The sequence below is a fragment of the Budorcas taxicolor genome, chromosome 18, assembly GCF_023091745.1.
Source record: "Budorcas taxicolor isolate Tak-1 chromosome 18, Takin1.1, whole genome shotgun sequence".
Lineage (NCBI taxonomy): Eukaryota > Metazoa > Chordata > Mammalia > Artiodactyla > Bovidae > Budorcas > Budorcas taxicolor.
The window spans coordinates 9,124,460-9,148,915 of NC_068927.1; the positions used below are offsets into that span (position 1 = coordinate 9,124,460).

General features: G+C 50.9%; 1 protein-coding gene across 1 annotated transcript in view; it reads right to left on the reverse strand.

Annotated features, from left to right (window-relative positions):
- Positions 1–325: 325 nt before the first annotated feature.
- The window catches only part of CDYL2 (chromodomain Y like 2), a 160,691-nt gene continuing 136,560 nt past the window's right edge, over positions 326–24,456 (reverse strand). Inside the window, exons 3-7 of the mRNA XM_052656274.1 lie at positions 21,042–21,259; positions 11,592–11,764; positions 5,593–5,803; positions 3,691–3,834; positions 326–1,120 (exon numbers count right to left, since the gene is read on the reverse strand). Of these exons, the coding sequence (XP_052512234.1) occupies positions 962–1,120; positions 3,691–3,834; positions 5,593–5,803; positions 11,592–11,764; positions 21,042–21,259 (905 nt within the window). The 3' untranslated portion in view covers positions 326–961. The remainder of the gene's footprint in view (positions 1,121–3,690; positions 3,835–5,592; positions 5,804–11,591; positions 11,765–21,041; positions 21,260–24,456) is intronic.

Here is a 24,456-nt window from a genome sequence, read left to right on the forward strand (position 1 = left end):
CACAGAGCTGTTTCATATGCAGAGAGTCTGGTGCAGAGCCGTTCCTTCTAATCCTAGCAATCCCATTTCTATCTCTCTGAATTTTACATCTCTGTGGTTCATTGCTAGAATGCACCAAACAGCTCGAACCCTGTATGGGATTTGGTCTAGGGCAGTATGAAAATAGTATCTGCATGAACAACAGATACCGTAACGTATAAACAAAAATAAATAAATTAAATAAGTCTGATTAAAGGGGAAAAAACCCACTTTCCTAGTAGTTTGTGTGTTTTGCAAAACTAGCTTTACATATAATATACATAAATTATCAGAATTTCCACTTACATTGTTTTAAAAAATATATATTTAACAAAACGCTCCTAAATGTACAATATCTGGGTTTTGTAAATCACTTGGTTGGGTTGTTAAGACCAAGCCCTAAAAGTCACACAGACATGCATCAGAGAGGAGACTGAGGCCGGCTCCACACAAGCGTTCTGCTCATTGCTCTGGAGAATCCCCTAAGACTGGTCGTCCCCCGGTCACTGGATCTGCCCTTAGCCACAGAGAGCCACGGCAGCTGAGTCTCCACGTCAGAGGCACTGTGTCAGACACAGCCTGAGTCAGAGGGACTGGTGGGGTGAGGGGACTGGTCTTCCTTCCTGGACAAGGATGGTGCATCTCAGCAAGTGGGGCAGGACAAGGGTGCCTGGCAAAGGCCTGGGAAGAGATAGCCCTCGATGGCCCTCCCGCCAGTTGGGGTTTGAGGTGCGGACACGGGGCAGGAGGCCAAGCACACTGCGTTTCCCATCATTACACAAAACCAAACCAATGAGGAGCAACCAAAGGACACAAGGAAATGGACACAACCCTAGGGACAGAGAGACACCTGGACAGACTCCTCAGCCGAGCATACACTGGGCTCCAATCTCTGAAACACAGGGGCGGAGCTGGAAGTCAGGGGCCCTGCAGTGCTGGGCCCTCAGACTTCGTAAATTTTGTCCTGCAGGTAGCTGAAGAGGGAATCCAGGCCTTTGGAGGAGCTCCAGAGTTGCTTGAGCATGATGCATTCTTTCTCATTCACGTCTTCAAGCACCGACCTCAGGAAGCTCCGCACGAGGCATTTTGACTCCTCCAGCACCTGCAGGGAAATGCACGAGCCTCATCAGCCAGGCGCCAGGGACTCTGCTCCCGAGGGACGTACTTGGCCTGGGTAACCTTCTGATGTCCACAGCCTGTCCTGTGGTCCCGGGCTTCCCAGGCCGCCGCCCCTTGGCAACACCAGGAACAGGCTGCACATGTGCCCAGATGTCAAGCCCTCAGTCCCTGGGATGGATGAGTGGGACCTGTGTGAACCCTGACTGCAAGGACTTGGTCTTTCACCCACAGGTGACAGATACTCAGTATCACTTTCTATGGATGTCAGGAAAAAACCTGGGGAGATACTGCTTTAACCTCCGTGTGCTACCTAACTCAAGAATGGCTGGGATCACAGAGTAAGATAAGGAAATGAACTAACAGGTTGCCAGAGTACCCACAGGACCCACCTCGACAGCAATGTCCCTTGTTCAGGCTTAGCAGTAAGAGCAGTGGTAATAAAAGTAGCGATCCTTGCAATAGCAAGTAATAACAATGGCAATAAATGGCAGTGACGAGCAATAGTAGTGACAACAGTAACACTGTAGTATCATAGTTGTGATAACCGTAATGTTAGTGGTGGTAATAACAGTAACAGTAGTAACAGAACTATAGTATTACAGTAGCAATCATAGTAACGCCAGGGACAGTAATACGATAGTATTATATTGCAGCAGTATTAATGATTTGAATATCAGTAATACAGTAGCCAGCGTGGAAAAAATAGCAATAATAATCATGATCATGAGTAAGAACCGTCGCAGCAATCACAGGACAGCAAAGCCACTATGACCACCATTAGCTGTTGGCTCTGTGACAGGCACTCTCCATGCAGTCATTCATTTCCACCTCAAGTTCACTCCACAGACAGGCAGTATGTTTATCTCCACATGACAGATGAAGGACCCGAGCTCAGGGAAGTGGACGTGCCCATGGCTGCCTGGTGGACATGCCCTGCAAACCCCTGGCTGATTCTGTAGGCCCCACGGCTGCCTCAGTCTGGCAGAGGCACGGCTGGCAGCAAAGAGTCCAAGCATCCTTCTACTCGCCTCCCCATTTTCTGTGGACATGGGGACTTCAGTTCTCAGTCTCCCCAAGTGCTTTCAAACAGAAAACAGCAAGACAAGAGCTCCCTTGCTCAAGCAGGCTGGAAGTGGGCAGTGACCCTATCCTTCAGCTTGGGCTGGAGGCTCACGGGTGGTAAGGAGGGGCCGGCTGATGAAGGACACCTCTTCCCTCCCCCAAATTTCTCCAAAGACCACCATCTCCGGGGGCATGGGGGAGATTCCTATCTCAGGCGAATCACCCCGAAGCTCCTGAACTCCTGTCTGTGGACAGGAGAGTCTTCCTTGCAGGACTTCTTCAAAAGCCGGTTTCGTCTGAGCACCCCCAGAGGTCAGACTCCTCAGGGGAGCTTTGGGGTCTTTGTCCTCCTGCCTTTTCAGCATCATGGCCCCTCAAAATGCTGTGCGCCAGCTCACACCACCAGGAGCCACTGCCTGAACCCCCCGTGCCCTCACTCACACCGCTTACCCCACTGAGCGCATTGACCCACCCCTGCAGGCAGCGGCCCCTATAGCACCAACCACCCCTGTCTGCCTGGGCCATGCAGTTTCCTGGGACTTGAGATCTCTGGGGCTAAAACCACAGGAGAGAGTTCTGGGCAAAGAGTTGGCCACCAGAGTCATCAGGAAGATTAAAAGAGAATCCACATAAAGAGCTGAGCAAAGGGCTTGGCCCATGACAAACGACCACCAAGATGGCAGGGCTGTCCCCACCCTGCCACCATCCCTGGGACCACAGGCTTCCTGGAGGCAGCGCTGACACCGTGGGTGTCTGTAAAGGCTGGCGGGGGCAATCAGGAGGTAAGTGACTGTGGGTGGGGACTCAGGGTAGACGGGGAGAAGGGGGAGGTGACCGCTCGGCCCCCACAGTCCAGCCCAGCTCCCCGTGACGCTAAAGCACAGAGAGCGTCCGGACCTTCTGCTCTCAGAGCGCCTCTTCTCCTGCCCTGCCCTTTCCCCCCCATCCCCGGGGTATTCCCACGCAGCGCTCAGAGCGACTTTTATGAGACAAAATCGACAGTTAAAACCCGGTGCCTCCACGGAGGTGTTATTCACTTATCCAGTTTTCAAGGAGTCTTCAGAGTTGAACTGTAGACTTTAAATGTGCCGCGCGCTGGGCAGGCAGGAGAAATGAGGTTCCAGGACGGCAGGAACTGTTGTTTCTCATCTCTCAGCTGGCTCGTACCCTGCCCTTATTCGCTCTTGCTTCCCCTTCTTTGAAAACCGTAGATGATTTGTGTGTCTGTGCAAGTTTGGGAGCTCTAAGGCACCACTTCTGCCCCAGGCTATAAATCTCTTCTGAGGTTTTCGCACTGCACCTGACGTGGGAACACCTAACGGTGCTGACCGTCTCCCTCTGGATTTAAGCTCTCAGCACCGAGACTCGGCCTCTGTGAAATCACACAGGGCCTCCCATGTACTCCCTGTGTGACCTCTGGCAAGTCGGACACTCCCTTCTGGTCTCGCTGCCCCCACCTGCGAGAATAGTGCGCAGAGACGCAGAACTCACCACCGCGCTGCAGGAGGCCATCTCCTTGACCCGCAGCATGACCTCCTGGCTGAACGTGGTCGGCCAGAAGACCTGGGACACCAGGCCTCTGCTGCATGCCTCCTGGGCGGTGAGCTTCCGCCCACAGAAGAGCATCTCGTTGGCCTGAAAAAGCAAAGGCAGGAGAAAGCTGAGAGCCGGTATGCCTGTGAGCCTGTTAACAAGTCAGCATGCTGTGGGTGATGGTCCCAGCTCTCAGAGGTGGCATCCTTAACTGGGGACCAAAGATGCCCGGGACCTATTTGCCAACGCTTGTGTCTGTATGCATCTTTCTGAGCAGAGGGCCCCCAGCTTCCGTTAAATTCCCAAAAGAAGTCATGTACCGACAGGAGCTTCGTCTGCCCAATACGCCTCCCCATGTCTGGTGGCAGACCCCCCAGGAGGGACTTGGGACAGTTCAGAGTTGACACCCCGTCCTTGGGGGCTGATATGGGAATAAACAGAAGAGCCACCCTAGGCATTAAAGCTCTCTGTGAGGTCCCCAAGCTGGAGAGGATGGGGAAGAATCTTCCTCCTTCTCTGGTGGCTTAAGCCACTCAGCCCAGGGCCACCCACTGCTGTGCCTGTCCCTGCTCCGTGGAGACGAGGAGCTGCAAAGACAGGACGGGTGGAGAACAAGAGCCCTGCCGGCTCTGGGATGCTGGGGCCTGGCACCCCCAACAGGGGCTCTGCTGCTGGGCCTGCCAGTTACGGTAACCGGTAAACTCTCTGTTCCCCCCACACCATCCTTTAAGCCACCTCAGGGGTCTCCCTCACCGACTGCCCTAAAGGTCCTGAGTAACAACATGATCCCGACACAGAGAATGCATCCTTTCCAGGGGCCCAGGGCTGGCTGCAGGCGCTGCCCAGCAGCCAAGGGCAGAAACCCCTCTTGCCTTCCGCAGAGTTCTCTGCACTCTGCTCCCTGAAGAACTTCTCTCAGCTGGTATTCGTGTTCTGGGAGGAGCTACGCGGATAAGGTCCTAAGCAAAGGCGGGGCACAGTACAACCACCACTGACACCCACGAGTGGCTCTCCCACTGACAATCAGGGCAAGACAGCCATAGCCCCTCCCTCCTTCAGGACGAGTCCCTGCCTCCTTCCCACAGCGGACCATGCAATCCCCTCCCTGACTGCTGTGGACCAGCCTCCCCTCCAGTCCCCTTCCTAGCATGCTTAGCTGCTCTTAGGCAGATGATAAAATGCCAAACTCTCCCAGCCTCTGGATCTGTGCACCCGCTTCCCCTCTGGGGGGGTCATGATGACCCAAAGGACAATCTTTCATGCCCGAGGAGCGAAATTTGTCAGGTCGGTAACAGGCTAATGGATGCATCTGGTTGGAGATTTGAAGACAAACACACGCTGTATGTATTTAGAGACAAGAGACACCATCTCAGGAAGGAGAAATGCGAGGAAGAAACCCAGTGGAAGAAGCCAAACAGGACACAGTCAGTTGGCAAAAACAGGTCTCAATCGGGAACACTCTTGGAGTTTCAGAAATGATTGAAATGAAAGAGACAAGGCTCTGCAATGTTAATATGTTTGTGACCACCAAGGCCGGGAGGAATGGGGCAGAGCACAGAGGCTGAGATCACAGGGGAAAGTGCCTGCCTCATCTGCCCGCCACTGCTGAGGCTGCGAGCCGCAAGAAAGTGGCCCCAGCTCCTGAGTCCAAACCACCTTGCAATCCCCCTGCTGGGCAGGCTGTGTGGACACCGGCGGGCAGCAACCCCAGGGAGGCAGAAGAAGCTGAGACGGCCTGCGGACTGCACAGCGGGGAGCAGCCCTGGGACTCTACCCACGTGAAGGGCTGCGCCCTAAACACCAGGACAGAGGAGGGGTGCTCTGGCGCCCCAAATGTGCCGCAGAGACGAGGAGGCTTACCAGGGCGACGCCCAGGATCTGGGGGAAGGTGTAGGAGGAGCAGCCGGCGGGCGTGAGGCGGATGGTGGCGTACGGGGTCTGGAACCAGGCCTTCTCGCTGGCCCACACGATGTCACAGAGGGGCAGGATGGAGGCGCCCAGGCCCAGAGCAGGCCCGTTGATCGCCACGACGATGGGCTTCTTGAACTGGATAAAGGCCTTCACAAAGTCCCTGGGGAAAAGAGAGGACCCTCTTTAGCAGGTGAATGGATTCGCCAAGACCCACAGACAAGCTTGATTCTGTCGAGGTGGGAATAAGCCTCCCCAGGTGCTGGGAAGCACCCACGGGTCATCAGGGGACCTCCCAGATGGCGAGCCCTGGAGCCACAGGCACAGGCATGGCACAGTGCTTGGCATCAGATTTTCAGGGGAAAACTCACGGGGTGACCACGGTTTGCCCAGAAGATCCCAGGTCGAGCCCATGGTCCCAGCACTGCACCTGGCTACCCTGCCCTCCCACCTCCAAGACGGGAATGAAGAGCAAATGTCCTCAAGGAAGACACCCTGAGTGTTAACGTTCAGAATGGAGCTAAGAGGGTCTTATAAGGAGGGGTGTTTGAACTCAAGGAGAGAAGGAATGTTCTAAGGGCAGGGGTGAGGGTGGAGTAGGTGCCTTTGGCAGCATGAACCTCTTGTTCCTGGAGGTACCCCAAGTCTGGCCTGATGATCACCCTGAGTGAGCTTTAGACCATGGGCACAGGTGGGGACTGATGACCTCTAAAGAGTTCTTTCAGTATCAGGACTATCTGATTCTGAATTACCTACAGGCATACCAGACTCACTGAATGTGGTTCTAGAATGCTGATGAAGGTCTGTATGTTTGAGTGGCTTTGGCGAAAATTGGGGAAAGATGCTGGGCTCCCCTTGGGGCATGAGGCATCGGTCTCCATGGCTATGGATCAGGCAATGTCACCTCCCTGTCCTGCACCGAGCAAGCTTACAACATGCATCTTGAATATTAAACACCTGTAGGGGCACCTACAACGACCTCAAGTCCTCTTCACCTTTCCCCTAGCTGCTTTATAAGGTCCATAAAACATTAATGTTCATCTGGACATGGAGGGAAAACCCAGGATGTCTAGTAAAGCCTGCATCCCTCATTATTTTCAGGTAGAAGATTGGAAACTAACAGGAACTTGCAAGAATAAAATCCAGACTCCAAACCGTGACCTTGGTCTGCCTCCGCTTCCCTCTCCAGACTCATCTTCTGTCTCTCTCACCTCTGCTCACTGTGCAGGGGTGGCCTGGGCCTTCTGAGAGTTCTTGGAAAACTCCGTGATCGGGATTTGCAATTATCCCAATTATCTGCTGCTTGCTTGAACACTCCTCCTCTTCCAGTTCCTTAAGGAAACTCACAGGCCTGCCTCATGCCCTGCTTGGTCTCCAAGCACATCGGGGTGAACACTTGGTAAATCATCTCCCAGAAATAGAGCAAGGCCGGTAGATGTGTGGTAGGGAGGCACCGGCTGGTCATCAGACCTGCTTTCCCTTCCTTCTTCTTCCTGGGGTTACTGTTGGAACATGGTCTCCCTGGCAGCTGGCTATGCCCAAGTAACCAGGTGCCGGCCGACATGAGGAGAAACCAGATACACACTCTGGGCCTGGTACAAGAAAATCTCCCCACACACAGCCCTCCCAGCTTGACAGGCTCAGCAATCTTGGAACACATTTGTTGAATCACAAAATGGCAGGTGTTTGGGTTCCTGACTCAGCCCTTGGGGGACAGCCATGGGTTGATCAGTTATATCTACTCTGAGTTCACACACGCAAGAAGTAAATTTCTTTCACAGCTGAGCCATTATGTGTGTTGGCGGTTCATTTGTTACAGCAGCGAATACTTAACTCATACAAACATCAAGCTGATTTATCTCTTCTCAACTGATACTATTCCCTCAAATTCGTCTAAAAAAATCTGGGTATCACAGTGATATGCCAGGATTAGACTGAACTGCGAGAAGACAGCTTAACACTCCCGACGTGGGGGTTATCTTGGGACCTACATGTTGTCACAAAACATGCACCCAGGCTTGAGCCGTTGGATTTCCTGACTTCTGTGTGACTCTGTGAGTAGACTCTTTGAGACGCACCTCAGCCACTGTTGCCCAGCGCAGCTGACCCCAGAAGGACACTGCTGCACAGAGGGAGATGTGGCCCTATGGCCTTCTGAGTCCTGGGTCTCCAGTGGCCTGTTTCCTAGCTTGACTTCCTAACTTCATGGCCCCAGTCACTGGTTTTAACAGGAACTTTTTGCCAAATGCAATTTGGAATCTGCAGGGGGAAGTGGGGCTTCTTTGCAGGGTCCTTGGAACCACAGGGTTTGGGTTTGGGATTTTCAACAGATGTCCCATTCCTAAACCCCCTGGTACAACTCCAGGATCTTGGATCTCACAGTTGGGAAGGACGTTAAGAGAGAGGCAGGGAACCAGATCTTCCCCTTGGCATAGCATCACCTCCTGAGGATGCATCACAGCCTCTGTTGCACACTCAGTAAAGGGGGCCCACCCCTATCGGGACGCCCCCCCTGCTCTGACCCCTCTGATACACCTATTCCCTCTGCTTCACCATCCACATGACAGTCCTTCCAGAAAGTCACATGGGCACTCATGACTCTCCAGGAGCTTCCTCTTCCAGACCCCAGACACTTTCATGCTGTTTTTTCCAACCTGAGCTCTGTGCACAGGCACCAAGGACCCCCGAGGAGGGCAGAGGGGCCCAAGCATGCTCAGCTCCAACCCTCTGACCCTTGGACCCACCCTCCCATTTCAGTCCAGTGTGCTAAGTGCTGTTGCTTCGGTTGTGTCCGACTCTTTGCAAACCCACGGACTACAGTCGACCAGGCTCCTCTGTCCATGGGACTTTCCAGGCAAGAGTTCTGAAATGGGTTGCCATTCCCTTCTCCGTTCAGTCCAGCAGACTTGCAAATTCATTTCCTTGATATAAAACACGGTGAGCAGACCACACTCCCCTTCCTTTTCCTCTCACCTCGAGCAGGAGATCTCTATCGCGAGGGCCCGCTGGACGTGGAAGCCAGACAGCAAGCAGGATATTGCATTACAGACGCTACCGCTCAGATATCTGATCCTGGCCTGGGTGGCAGGGCAGCGCTGGGGAGATGGCTGGTGTGTCCCCCCATGTCAGAGTCCCTCGGGCTCACACCAGCCTCCACTCAACCTGAGCCCACGCCGGGAGCTGCAGGCTGGGCTGACGTGGCAGGAAGATCAGGAACTTTGGGGGCTGGAGGACTTGGCCTCCAGCTTCAACACTGCCCCTAACGAGTAGGGAGACCTGGGACAAGTCGCCTAGTCTCTGGAGCCTCATTTGGCTTCTCATAAAACGAGAAAGGCAGAGACTTCAATGTGAGGGTCCACCCAGCACCAGCTCAGAGCCTGGCACATGCATCTCTGTCATCACGGTCAGCACATCAGCCGGGGAGGGCGGACACAGCTTTCATGCTGTTCCCAGTGGTCCGTGAGCTTCTCTCCTGGCCCACAGGAGACTCGGAGCAAACTCCTGCATCAGGGGTGTCCAGAGTCCACCTGGAGCATTTGGCAACTGTGACCCTGCTGCCCGTTCCCTATAATGGGAGCCGTGGGGTGCAGCCCCCCAATGCCAACCTTCAGAGCCAAGTCGGCCAAGACGGGGCATGTGGGCACCAGGCACACACACAGTGACAGGCACCCTGGGCCCCCCACCAGAAGCCCGCTCCATCGTCAGATCCAGGCTTTCAGCTAGACCTCATGGCTGGAAGTAACGGGAAGAACAGTGAAAATCATTCTTTACACCAGTCCTAAGTACTCATTATGGGCCAGGAATGGACCGAGTACTGCACACAGGTAATCTGACTCCTTCTCATCTCAGCATCCAGCCAGCAGGCCATGGTCTGCCCTGTGAGGGGTTCAGGTGAGGCCGGCCTCTCTGCCGGGATGGAGCACACAGCTTTGTTTGGGTCCTGGACAGAGGCTTCTGCGGAGTGAGTCATCCGAGCTCTTCCCACATCTGCTAGTTCATTCAGTGAACATCTGCAGAGGGCGGGCAGCCTCCCGGGCCAGGTGCAGGCACGTTTTCTTTAGGAAACTATCGGGATGGGGAGGGACCATGGCTGGGGTGCCATGGCCGGGTGTCTGGCCCGGATCCTGGGCTCAGCCCAGCCGACATCGTGCGTAAGAACTGCAAGGGACGCCAGCAGCTTACGAGGTTCTGTGGCCAAAATACGTATCGGCCTTGGTAGATTCTGAATGAAGTTCTTTTACAAGAGACCTCTCAGACTGTAAATTTCTTAACATGCCTGGAAAAGCCACAGAAGAGGGGACAAACCTCATTTATCAGCAGGGTCCCTCATTCATGATGCTTCTCTGGAAAGCTGCAGAAAGTTTTCCGGGAAATGCTTGTCTAGAACACTGGTTCTAGAACTTCTGGTGCATGTGTGTTAAGTCGCTTTCAGTCATGGCTGACTCTTTGTGACCCTATGGATTTACAGGCCACCAGGCTCCTCTGTCCATGGGATTCTCCAGGCAAGAATAATGGAGTGTGTTGCCATGCCCTCGTCCAGGGGATCTTCCCGATTGCTGGTGCACTCAGTCAATGTGGAGAAGCCTCTTGGTTGGCACGCGGCAGGGGTTCCTGATCTTGCTTTCATATTAGAATCACCAAAGAAATTTTGAAACCCAAGACATGCTGCCCCAGCACTCCCCTCACTCATTAAGCCCAAAGCTCCTGGAGATGCTGCCGAGCCGCTGGGTTTTAGAAAAGCTCCCTGGGCTGAGAACCAGTGGTCCAGGGGACGCATGGTCCCCAGACAAGTCATGGTTCGGTGGTGCGGCCTGGTCCCTGGAAAAGGAGCACTTAGTCCACGTAAGCTGTAGCCGCGGGTGTGTGCCCTTCCCAGGGTGGAGGCACACCCTGAAGGGCAGCCTTGCTGCCCACTGAAGACAGCCTTGCTGGAAGTCACACTCACTTGCTTCTGACAAATCTGTAAAGAATGAGGTTGTAAACACACGTTGCTTTCCCAAAGGAGATACTGATCTATGGGAGTGGATGTCCTCCCCAGGATCCCAGCTTTTGCCCCAAAGACAACGCAAGAGGGGGAAATGCTCCCCACCCAAGGGTCTGCATATACAGAGCTGCCCACGTCCCTCCTCCTCCTCATGGCTGAGCCGTGTCAGCTCCATGAGGCTGGGACGCCCAGAAAAGCAAAGATCTCACCACCAGGCAGACGGTGGGATTAGTGTGTATAATTCTTGGGCATTACCAGAGGCTGGCTTTAATGTGAGGAAATAATATCTCTTTTTGATAAAAAAAAATAAATAAAGTGGGATATAACCTAGAGTGTAAAAGCATCTCTAATTTTGGCAGGAAAATATCAGATGTCCAATTAAACTCTGAATTTCAGACAAACATAAAACAATTTTCCAATAGTCATGTACAGATATGAGAATTGGACCATAAAGAAGGCTGAGCACCAAAGAACTGATGCTTTTGAATTGTGGTGCTGGAGAAGACTCTTGAGACACCCTTTGTACTGCTAGGAGATCGAGCTAGTCAATCCTAAAGGAGATCAATTCTGAATATTCATTGGAAGGACAGATGTTGAAGCTGAAGCTCCAATACTCTGGCCACCTGATGCGAAGAGCTGACTCAGTGGAAAAGACCTTGATGCTGGGAAAGATTGAAGACAAAAGGAGAAGAGGGTGGCAGAGGATGAGATAGTTGGAAGGCATCACTGACTCAGTGGACATGAGCTTGAGCAAACTCCAGGAGATAGAGAAGGACAGAGGAGGCTGGCGTGTAGTCCATGGGGTCGCAAAGAACTGGACACGACTGAGTGTATCCCAAGTGCTGCATAGGATGGGATATACTCATGCTTTTAAAAATGTTTCCTTGTTTGAAATTCAAATTTAACTAAGCAGCCTGTATTTTCACGTGCTAAACCTAGGCACGCCCCCCGGCATGTGCAGACTCACCTGATGGCCTCTGCGATGCGGGTGCTCTCCTTCCTCCGGTCGCTGGACAACCTGCCAATCAGGTAGGAGTAATCCAGGCCGCTGCAGAACACGCTGCCCACAGCGCTGAGGAGAAGCAGTTTGCTGTCGTCCGTGGCTGCGTTGCAGAGCGCGCGCCGCACTTCCTTCATGATCTGCGGGCAGAGATGGATTTGTGGGAATGGTGAGTGGTCCCTCTAAAAGCAGAGCGCCTCCAGGCCTGTGCAGAGCCCTGGGCGTAGAGAAGAGTGAATCTGCTCTGCCCGTGCAGGGAGCCTCCCCTGCAGACACGCCACACCCAGACCAAAGAAAGAAACCCAAACCCAACTCCCTGTCCCGTCTCCGAAGCAGCACAGAGCACCAAGGAGGTGCCAGTGGGGTCAGCGGCTGCAGGCTTGGAAGCCGGGTGTGGAGCTGTCTAAGCCTGCTAAATCTCAGCACGTCCTCCGCCCGCATTGCTTATTTGGCCCTTTCCAAGGTGTGGGAAAATATTCTTGTGCACAGCCCAGGCAAGGTATGTCAGCTGCTGCCAGAAGTCCCAGTTTAACTATGCTCCTGCTTATCCTTTTTTTTCTTTTTCCATAGCAGCAGTCATTTATTTGAGTATATACATATATTGGGCTTCCCTCTGGCTCAACTGGTAAAGAATCTGCCTGCAATGTGGGAGACCTAGGTTTGATCCCTGGGTTGGGAATATCCCCTGGAGAAGGTAAAGGTTACCCACTCCAGTATTCTGGCCTGGAATATATAGTCCGTGGGATAGCAAAGAGTCAGACACGACTGAGCGACTTTCAAATTCAAATTTCAAAAAAATACATATCAGTGCTGCTGAGGATACAAAGTGCTAATACCATAGCATATACCCAAAACCCACACGCATTTATGTAAACATTGCTACCTAGGATCAGGTTGCATCTTTTGGACCCAAGATGCAATCCTGTCCATCACAGTTCTCTTTTCCAGTTTAATATGTATTGAATTGAGCAGTTCCATATATCCAGTAACAACAACGCTATCTTGTTTATCCTTAATTCCGCTAAGATGCTCACATGGCTCAGAGGTCAAGTGGGAACTGGGCTTTGGCACCAGACCGACCTGTAACATTTTCCAGGTGCCAAGGAAAATAACCATTAAACACAAGTTCTATATCCAGCTAAACCATCATTCAGAGGCAAGGGTAAAGATCAGGCATTTTCAAGCAGGGAAGGATGGGGAGAAAGGATGGTTAGGGAGTTTGGGATGGACATGTACACACTGCTGTATTTAAAATGGATAACGAACAAGGACCTACTACTGTATACTACAGGGGACTCTGCTCAATGTTATGTAGGAGGCTGGATGGGAGAGGGGTCTGGGGGAGAATGGATACGTGTATATGTATGGCTGAGTCCCTTCACTGTTCACCTGAAACTATCACAACATTGTTAATTAGCTAAGCTCCAATATAAACTAAAAAGGTTAAAAAAAAAAGATTAAGAATTTTCAGTAAAAGAATGCTTACTACCCTTAGGCCCTCACTGGAAGAACTAAAAAGGGATGCACTTCAAGAAAAAGAAAACTATATTCATAAAGAAAAACTGACTTGCAAGGAAAAGCAGCCAGCACAGAAAGGAGAAAATGTGTCAGTAAACCAATGTAAGAATTGACTACAAAATCATCATCAAACTGATAGAGGCTGACTGAAGGCTGGAGTCTGCACAAGGTAGAACTATAGCTTTAGGCAATAATACTGGGTGGGAAGGCCAGAGCTGGCGCATGCCGCGGCTCTGGAAATGGTGCAGAGGTCACTGTCACATTTAGGCTGATGCTTTTGAACTGTGGTGTTGGAGAAGACTCTTGAGAGTCCCTTGGACTGCAAGGAGATGCAACCAGTCCACCCTAAAGGAGATCAGTCCTGGCTGTTCATTGGAAGGACTGATGCTGAAGCTGAAACTTCAATACTTTGTCCACCTGATGCGAAGAGCTGACACATTTGAAAAGACCCTGATGCTGGGAGGGATTGGGGGCAGGAGGAGAAGGGGATGACAGAGGATGAGATGGCTGGATGGCATCACCAACTTGATGGACATGAGTTTGAGTGAACTCCTGGAGTTGGTGATGGACAGGGAGGCCTGGCGTGCTGCGATTCATGGGGTCGCAAAGAGTCGGACACGACTGAGCGACTGAACTGCACTGAACTGATGTGTACATAACGGGCTTCCCTGATAGCTCAGATGGTAAAGAATCTGGCTGCAATATAAGAGACCCGGGTTCAATCCCTGGGTTGGGAAGATCTCCTGGAGAAGGGAATGGCTACCCACTCTAGGGTTCTTGCCTGGAGAATTCCATGGATAAAGAAGCCTGGCGGGGTCACAAAGAGTCAGATATCACTGAGCAGCTAACACGTTAACTTTTTCCCTTTCATGTGGACACAACTTAAGGAAAACGTCTCAAAAGCACATGAGTTACAAAGAATGGATGGGGGAGGGTGTAAAATAAAAAAAGCTCACCCAATCCAACAGAAGTTAGGGAAGCAGGAAAAGTAAGTGCAGAAAGTGCATGAAAAGAGAAAACAAGGCATGTGCTTGCCTGAGTGGAGCTGAGAGTCCAATAGGGCAGCCAGTAAAGGAACAGGCTTTTGAACGATTGTTATTAAATATTCAAAAGGCAGAATCGTAGGGTACAGTGGAGACACTTTACGAGACCACTGTTTTTTAGATTGTACTTTGAGTGACCATGCCCTTTTATTAAGCACAGAGGTGCCAGGATTGCATCCATGAATTTCCACATAATATTTTACCTGAAACGAAACTTCAGTGAGGGAGGGTATGGTATCTCAATCTTGCAGATGAAGCAAGGAAGACTCAGAAAAAGAAAGTCAAGGTCACCAGCAAGAGGCAGAACCAGGATACAAACCTCACCTCCCTTCTCTGCCCACTACCGCACACGGGAGGATGACTTAAACAAATGGGTGAGTCTTTGTGGAGAAAAAAACCCACATGCTGAGACATCAGTCTGAATCAGAACTGTTGGGGCTTGAGCTTCATGAGAAGGACGGGAGAAGTGCTTTCCATTCTAGCAGGGATAAGCCACAGACATTCATTTAAAACATCAGAAAAGCTAACAGGTCACTATCATGTGGGTCCTTTAATCCATCTGCCTCCAGAAATAGACAGGCTCTCACCTCTACATGAGCTCTGCTTCTCCGAGAGGCAAAGGAAAGAAAACCCTGCGCCGGGGACGTGAGTTGTAATTCTTCACATGACTCCCCACCTGAGGGCCTGCATGCTTGTCAACGAGTGGAAACAAAACCAAGCGGAATGGCCACCCCCTCTGTGAGTTAAATGGAAAGCAGGTTCGTGTTTTGTTCATGTGATGAAATAACAAACTAATTTTAATTTTTAAAGTGTACATATCTTGGGGACTTCCCTGGTGGTCTACTGGTTAAGACTCTGCACTTTCAATGCAGGGGGTGTGGGTTTGATCCCAGGGAAACTAAGCTCCCACCTGCCTTGAGGTGTGGCCAAAAAAATAAATGAAAATGTATGTATCTAGTTAGTGTACTTTTCCTTGGCCTTTCTCGTGTTGATAATCCAACTTGGATGGAAGGCTGAGGTTCCTGCTTCTTGAAGGACCCCCTACTGGTCATATACTGTAACTGAAGTGTGGTTCTAAAATTCCTACACACTCCTGTGTCTTCTAAAACAGAGCACACTGCGCCTGTCACTGCCTCTCCGTGTCACGTGCTAGCCTGTGATGGTGCAGTCCCCTCAGAGGCTCCCGGGCGCACCCCTGCTAACAAACAGAGCCGGAGCACTGTGCATGTGGAAATCCTGGGTCCCTTCTTGATGCCACTGCCCTGCTCTGCACTTGGTGGCCACCGCCTGCTCCTGTGTGAATGTCTGCTGGAAAAAACACACCCCTCCGCTGCTGCTTCTACCTTCTGAGCTGCCAAGGGCTGGAACCAGATAACCAAATCCATTAAAAGTGGGTATTAAAAGGGAGCAGACCAGGGTCCCTCTCTCTCCTTCATCTCTACTTGCTGAATCCAGTCACCCGGGGCCCATATCCACTGAGATAACCCTCATGAAGGCCTTCTCAAATATTCCCCACGAAATGCCACCTCCTTCTTCTCCTGACACCCCAAGAGCTTCTATCCCCTCCTATGACACTTCTACCAACTCCCTGGCAGAATGTGTGGGTCCTTACTTTATCCTGCCCTCTCCCTAACTTAAATCCCTGGGACAGGCAGCCTCTAAGGTAGCTGGTATTCACACCTGCGTGCAGTCCCTAGTGACTCACTTCTAAGAAAATATGGTAAAGTCATGGGATGTTCCTTTCAAGAGGTGATTAAGACACAGGATGACTAAACTTGTCTCAGCTTTTCCCAGCCACAATCCAAGGCTTTCAGCATCTTAGTTCCCCAACCAGGGATCGAACCTGCGCCCTGGTAGTGAAAGCACCAAGTCCCTAAGCCAGGAAGTCCCCTCAGTCGTCCTCTTTCACTCTCTCTCTCTTCCTTGGTGCTCTCAGTCTGGGGGAAGCAAGCTGCCACACTGTAAGCAGCCCTATGGAGACACTATGCCATAGCCCACGGTGGGAAGCCAATGGCAAGAAATGGATGCCTTTGGCCACCAGGGACCTAGGACCTGCCAACAGTCACTAGAAGGAGCATGGAAGTACAGCTTCCCCAACCGAGTCTCAGGTAAGACTGGAGGAGCCACTGATGTGTCTGAAGTATGTAAGGGTGTGTGTGTGTGAGGAGTGGCCTGATCATATTGGCTTTTCCAGGAGATCACTCTGCTTCTGACGAACAACTAACAGGGCAGGACGTAAGGGTGTGTGTGTGTGAGGAGCGGCCTGATCATATTTGCTTTTCCAGCAGATCACTCTGCTTCTGACGAACAGCTAACGGGGCAGGAAACATGAATGTGGGCAGACTTGTTGGTGGGCTACGACTGATACAATCGTGCAGACCCAACAGCTAGCAGTGTGGCCTCTCAGAGTTATGATGGAAATAGAAAGAAACATGACTGGCTTGAGGATGGTGTGGACACGGCAGAAGCACCCCAGAGGGTGTGAAGATGCCTCCAGCGGGCCTGGGGGCCCCCGTGGAAGGTGATGGTCTGTGGACTGAGGCTGGGGGCTACAAACAAAACCCCAGAAACACAGTGAGGGCCTGAAGTCCTCTCCTAAGGAGAAAGTGGATGAGTTTTTAATCCCCAAGACTTTGGACCATCTATTTTGCTGACTCTTTCCTGCAGGGGCATTTCCATTATTTCCCTGGCTCTTTGCTAGATTCCAGACAAGGAGAAATATGGCAACACGTGTGCTAGCCTCAGAATCCGGTTAATACGCCCAGTAATGTATGAATTTCTGCCCATGGGGCCAATCCCGCCAACGTCACATACACAACTAGAAAAAGAATTCAGCTGTGATCCTGAAAGCGGCCTCCTTCCAGCCTCTCCCTGAATGAGCAGGGCTGGGTCTGCTGGCGGCCACTGTGACACCTCTGTTTCATCTTAACAACAAGAGGAACATTCACGGAATACTTCCTAGGTGTCAGGGACTCTGAGAGCCTTTTTTGCAGACATTATCTCTAACCCCACAGGGAATACACTGTATGATTCCTATAAATGAGAACACTCAGAGAGGCAAAGTAATCCCAAGGTAGCAGGAAAGGAAAAGTGTTGGAGGCGGGATCTGATCCCAGTTCGGCCGGGAGGGGCAGGGCTCCGCTGCTAACTCTGTGCATGCTAAGTTGCTCAGCTGTGTCTGACTCACTGTGACCGCAGGGGCCGTAGCTCACCAGGCTCCTCTAACCATGGGATTCTCCAGGCAAGAATGCTGGAGGGGGTTGCCATGCCCTCCTCAGGGCACCTCCCCAACCCAGGAATCGAACACACGGATCTTCCGTTTCCTATGCTGGCAGGTGGGTTCCTCACCACTAGCGCCGCCTGGGGAGCTGTATTCCTTCACTAACATCACATCACATACTGTCACAGCTACTCTTCCCAGTTAGCCAATTTATCCACGGCGTCAATCCACTCTGGTTGCTGGGAGAGCTGAAAACACCAGATCAATAATTGTTTTTCCGTCTTCCTCCTGTTCTGTTACTGACAGACACCAATTAGGAGTAAACCTTGCTAATCAACCAAACCTGAGTCTCAGGAGGTGAGAACCCGGGCACCTGAAACTAGTCAGATGCCGCACGCTTCTGTGATGACAAGGCAAGAGTTAATACACAAAGCTGCTGCAAAAAGAGAGGATGAACTGGCAGGCTCCACATCTATTCGGTTTATCAAAGGAAAATACCGTGCCTTTTTCAAGCACGCTTTTTAAAAGTAGTGAAGTAGAAAAAAATCTGAGACAAATTGGTCTCTTGGGAATGTTTTGTGAGGAGCTTAAAATAACAAGGTTTCCAGGTGTATCAACATGTGAATGGTGGCCTTTGGGATAAACCACAGGCCCTGGGCTCTGAGATCCATGCAGAGGTCTACACAGCAGAGAACCTAGAGGTGGTTCCGCTGAAGGTGGAGGAGGGAGTGACCCCAACACCTGCGCTTAGAAGAGGGGCGATGAGTCACCAGCAGCCCCCTACCTCCACAGCCCTGGCCACCCTCTTCCCTCACAGGCTGACAAACATTCCTGCCTGTTACCCACACAGTCCCCGAAAGGAACCACAGTCTATGTAAATCATAGTGACAAGGGAAAAAAGGTAATAGAGAAAAAAAGATAAATTGGACTTCAAAGAATTTTGAATTGAATATCAAAGAGTGCTATCTAGAAAAGAAAAAGACAACCCACAGAATGGCAGTATCTTCAAATGACAGCTCTGACAAGGATCCGGGATCCAGAGCATTTAGGGAATGCTGGTGATTATAATAAGCTCAAGGACGTAGCACTGCCCGTCCCACCCACCTCCGGGCCCCCCGAGTTGCACTGGACACACCGGCAGTGCCAGACCATCTGCACCGCCCCCGCTGGGTGGGTCACCAGTGACACAGCCGCCCCCTGACTGTGTCCCCCACCCCAAACCCATCCCGGGGTTCACCCTCCAGGTCTGCACTGCTGCTGTGGACCGGGAGTGCAGTACCACGGGAACGGGAACGGGGGTCTGCACTGAACTGTCTGCTGGCCAGGCGCTGGGCTGAGCGCCCTGCCCTCTGAAGCTGCGGGACCCCAGCCCTACTCCACTCTCTAGGCCCACGCTGTCTCATCTGGAAGACGTGAATTGTAATAACTCTACACCAGAAGGTGGGATGAAATGGGGTAAGAAGGATGTAGTGTGCAGAGCCCTGCGAGCTGCTCGTCTTGGTCACTTACCACTCTATGCCCTGCCCGGGTTGGTCCAGCAGGAGAAGACTGCTCGGATGCGAGTCTTCTCACACTGGCACTATCAACAATCTCTTCGCTGCCATCTGCTAAGCACCCCCTCTTTTGAATGGTGTTGTCTATGTGAATGCATTATGTATTCACTGCTTCACTGTTCTGCTCATCTAGACATAAGTAGATTTAGCATTTTAAAAAGTATAGAGATGGAATCCCCTGGCGGTCCAGGGCTGAGGGCTTGGTACTCTCCCTGATGGGCCCTCAGTCTCAATCCCTGCTTGGGGAACTAGGATCCCGCAAGCCACCATGAGCCACAGTCGAAAAGAAAAAAGAAAGTCAGAGAGAAAAAAGATAAACTGGACGTCAAAAACTTTTGAACTGAATGTCAAAGAATGCTATCTAGAAAGGAAAAAGACAGCTCGGAATGGCAGTATTTTCAAATCATAGCTCTGACAAGGATGTGATATTCAGAACACACAGAGAACGCGTAAAACTCAACTATAAAAAATTCCCTATTTTAAAATTAGGCAAAGGATTTGGACAGACATCTCTCTGAAGAAGACAGACAAATGGCCAACAGGCACCAGAGGAGACGCCCAGCATCATCCATCATTAGGAAAATGCAAACCAGAACCACAATGAGATAGCGCCTCATGGCCAATAAAACGGCTATAATAAAAAAAGACAGACAATAACAAGTGCTGGCGAGGAAACAGAAAAATGGGGACCATCATACACCACAGTTGGGGATGCAAAATGGAGCAACCACCGGGGAAAATAGTTTGGCACTTCCTCATAAGGTCAAATATGCAGTTACCATTGTTACTGTCGCTCAGCCGCTCAGCTGTCTGACTCTTTGCAACCCCATGGCCTGCAGCACACCAGGCTCCCCTGTCCTTCACTGTCTCCCAGAATTTCCTCAAACTCATGTCCATTGAGTCGGTGATGCCATCCAACCATCTCAGCCTCTGCCATCCCCTTCTCTTCCTGCCTTCAATCTTTCCCAGTAAGAGGGTCTGTTCCAATGAGTTGGCTCTTTATGACACAGCAATTCCATAATTAGGAATATAACCAAGAAAACCTTATGTTCACACAAAAACACATACACAAATGTTCATAGCAATATCATGCAAGATAGTCAAAAGTGGAAAGTGAAAGTGTTAGTCGGTCAGTCGTGCCCAACTCTTTGCAACCCTGTGGGGTGTAGCCCCCCAGGCTCCTCTTTCCATGGGATCCTCCAGCCAAGAATACTGGAGTGGGTTGCCATTTCCTGCTCCAGAGGATCTTCCCGACCCAGGGATTGAACCTAGGTCTCCTCCATTGCAGGCGGATTCTTTACCATGTGAGCCACCAGGGAAGTCTGCACCAAAAGAGGAGCCAACCCAAACGTCCCTCAGTGGAGAGCTAATAGACAAAGTGTGGCCTACCCATACACGGAGGAGGGGCGAGGCCCTGATCATGCTGCCACGTGGACAGACCCCTCAAATACTGTGCTGAGCAAAATAAGCCAGCCACGGAAGGCCACGCATTGCACAGTTCTGCATCTATGAAATGCCCAGAAGAGGCAAATCCGTAGAGACAGGAAGGCCGTTCGTGGTTGCCAGGGACGTGGCGACGGAGAATGGGGGTGACTGCTAACGGGCACAGGGTTTCCTTTGGGGGTGATGGAAATGTCCCAGGATTAACGCTGATGGTCGCACAGCTTTGTGAATACACTAAATACCACCGAACTGTACATTTTAAAAGGGTAAAGTTTATGGTATGTGAATTATATCTCAATCAATAAAACTGTTAGTGAGTTGAGTGAATATGATTCCATCTCTATTAGACATGCTGACTACCATTCAGTTTTGCTGGAGAAGCCCAAGATGTCATGTTTGGTTTCTGGGGTCAATACTGACTAATTCTCTGACCACGATCAGCTTATTGAATCTGTTTCCCAGGGTCTTCATTTTCAAAATGGGATACTGTAGTCACGGATCATAAAGATCAGACAGATGACGGATGTAGTGAGATCAGCAAATTGGGTCTCCAGGTCAAGTCTGCCTGGGTGTGGGTGGTCTCCACCGACTCCAGAGGGCTCAGAGAGCCAGCACCCAACCGCTGTCCCGTCCCTCTCACCTCGGGGGTCAGTGCGTTGTTGTCCGAGGTCTGGCTGGACAGCAGGATGTGCGTGAAGCCCTCTTCCTTCCGCACGACAATGTCCCGAAACCGACAGTTGCTTTCGTTCTGGCGGACGCTGTACCTGAGCCTTTTGTCGAAGACGTAGTCCTTCTCAGCTTCCAGCTTCCTCTTCACCGGGCTGTGCAGGTTGAGGCCCCCGTTGGTCAGAGCAGAGCCTTCCAAAAGCAGAACACAGAGTGAGAAGCTGACTGCAGAACAGCCACACAGGAGCGCGGCGGGAGAACACTCAGATTGCCGTGGGAAGGGTCGGGTGTGGCTGGGACCTCCGGGCAGCCTCTGTTCTGGGTGGTGAAAGGCTGCATCTCCAAACATGGAAGAGCACAGATAGGACTCTCTGTGAAGGACCCCACATGATCCTTGACTCCCTCTCCCACACATCCACCCGTGAGCGCCCAGGTTCTGCTTGGATGCCTTCAGCAATGACGGATCCAGGAACGGTCCCTAAATAAACCACAAACCAAAAATGCTGCAGCTTTACTCATAATCAAAAATTGGAAGCAACCAATATGCCCTTGGGCTTTCCTGTGGCTCAGCTGGTAAAGAATCTGTCCGCAATGCAGGAGACCTTTTGATCCCTGGGTTGGGAAGACCCCCTGGAGAAGGAAAAGGCTACCCACTCCAGTATTCTGGCCTGGAGAATTCCATGGACTATATATGGGGTCACAAAAAGTCGGACACAACTGAGCGACTTTCATTTTCAACTCTGGTTAATTCACACAGTAGAATATTATTTTGCATAAAAAGAAGTCCACTATCAAGCCACAAGAATACACGAATGACCCTTCAATGCATATCACTAAGTGAAAGAAGCCTGTCTGAAAAAGCAACACATACCACATGATTCCAATCATACACATCTCAGGAAAGGCGAAAGTGTAGGAAAAGTAAAAAGATCATTGGTGGCCAGGGGTTCAGGTGGAGTAAGAGGAGGGCAGGACTGGTGAAATGTAGGGGACTTTTCTAGGGCCGTGAAACTACCCTGCAAGATATTACGATGGCGAATATGAGACACTGAACATTTGCCGAAACCTGAGGAACTTCACAGCGTAGATGCCTTTGTTGCTGTCGTTCGGTCGTTAAGTCATGTCTGACTCTTTGCAACCCCGTGAGCTGCAGCATGCCAGGCTTCCCTGTCCTTCACTATCTCCCGGAGTTTGCTCAGATTCGTGTCCACCCAAGGATGGAACGCAGAATGTGATAAAAGGAATCTAACTGTATGACAAGCATATGAAACCATCTCCCTGAAGGAGGACGGGGAAAGGTCCTGACTGAAGTAATTTTAGGAATGAGTGGAGTCTGTAAAACTGAAAATAACCTGCATGGAAGCACTGGAGTCCAGTTGATAAAGTTGACTCCTACAGAGGTAAACTGTTGTTTAGTCACTAGGTCACGTCTGACTCTTTGCCACCCCATGGCCTGTAGCCCACAGCCTCCTCTGTCCACAGAACTTCCTAGGCAAGAATACTGGACTGGGTTGTCACTGCCTTCTCCAGGGGATCTTCCTGACCCAGGGATCGAACCCGCAACCTTCTGCACCGCAAGCAGATTCTTTACCACTAACCCACCTGGGCGTCCCTGCTGGCTCAGATGGTAAAGAATCTGCCTGCAATGGAGGAGACCTGGGTTTGACCCCTGAGTTGGGAAGATCCCCTGAGAAGGGAATGGCAATCCACTCCAGTATTCTAGCCTGAAGAATCCCATGGACAGAGGAGCCTGGTGGACTATAGTCCATGGGGTAGCAAAAAGTTGGACACAACTTAGCCACTTTCACTTTCACCTTGGAAGTAAGTGGAGGTAAGTAGGAGTTAAGAATTTCAGCCCATGGAGGTAAGTGGAGGTAAGTAGGAGTTAAGAATTCTGACATCATACATGAATGCTAGAGTTGAACAATTATGTAAATATATAGCAAGTGGGAGCGGAAGGTTTCTCTGTTTGAGTGGGAGTTTATAGAGAAATAAAGGGAGGGAGCTAGAAGGATCCACGTGTTGATGGATGAACACTGAAGACATCAGTATGAACTTAACACAGGTACAGATGGTTACATACAGAAATATTTCTAGATAAGCGTGTCTATGCAGGTTCATATACACAGTGCATTTCTTCGCTCTGTCGGCTGAGAAGGCCCAGGGTCTGGCATCCCAATAGCAGTGGGCACCCCAAGAGACCACGTCTTGTTTTCTGATAACCATTCTCAACAAAAGGAGCAGGGGCTCTCTGGAGAAATAGGTGATTCCAGGCCTGGGGCAGGAAACAGGCGAGATAAGCTTGTAGAGACTGAAAGGGAAGGAGTAGTGAAACCAAAGCCAAAACAAATAACAACCTTCACAATGACAACACATGTCAAAGGACACAGGCGGCGGCTGAAAGAGTGCTTAACGGCCAAAGACGCGAGAATTTGAGCAGCTAAAGTATTAAAAGTGCAGACTGTGTTATAATTGAAAGTAAAAAATAGATATCCATGAGTCTAGACTGATATAATCAAATGACTGGACAATCGGGAGATAAGAGACACGAATCTGAGCAAACTCCAGGAGATAGTGAAGGACAGGGAAGCCTGCCGTGCTGCAGTCCATGAGGTCGCAAAGAGTCGGACATGGCTTAGTGACTCAACAACAAGAGACAAAGCTTCCGTGGACAAGAATCCCAAACAGTTCATGTAGATGCTCTGTTCTCAAAGAGGTAGAACATAGCTTCTTTAAGGGTGTGCTTCATACCCTCCAAACGGTGTAGAAAGTGGGGGAGGGGGCTTAGTGGGGGAAGAGGAACAGTGGAGAAACCTGACTGGGGCAGATGGAGAAGCCAAAGTCCCGTGATCAAGACCACCATCGACAGGGATGAGTCATGGCGTGGTGTGCACTCCTGATACAATGTGAGGGAGAAGGCGCTGGACCTCTGGGGTCTTCCCCTCAGAAGGGATAAGTCATGGCGTGCTGTGCTCTCCTGATACAATGTGAGGGAGAAGGCGCTGGACCTCTGGGGTCTTCCTCTCAGAAACCTACAACCCAAGTCTAATCGTGAGAAACACACAGACAAATCCCAGTTGAGGGGCATTCTACAAAATACCTAATCATTGTACTGCAAGAATGTGAAGGTCATCGAAACACAGGAAAATCAGAGAAATTGTCTCAGGGCAGAGGATCCTAAGGAGACATGACAACGAAATCTGGTGTGGGATCCTGGATAAGATCGTAGGATAGATGGTAGGATAAGGTATGGACTTTAGTTGATAATACTGTATGGATTAGCAGTTCATTGATTGCAACACATGGACCCTGCTAGTTTAAGACGTCATAAAAACAGGAGAGGCTAACTACAGGGTACACACAGGAACTCTCTGTATTTTCTTTCCAAA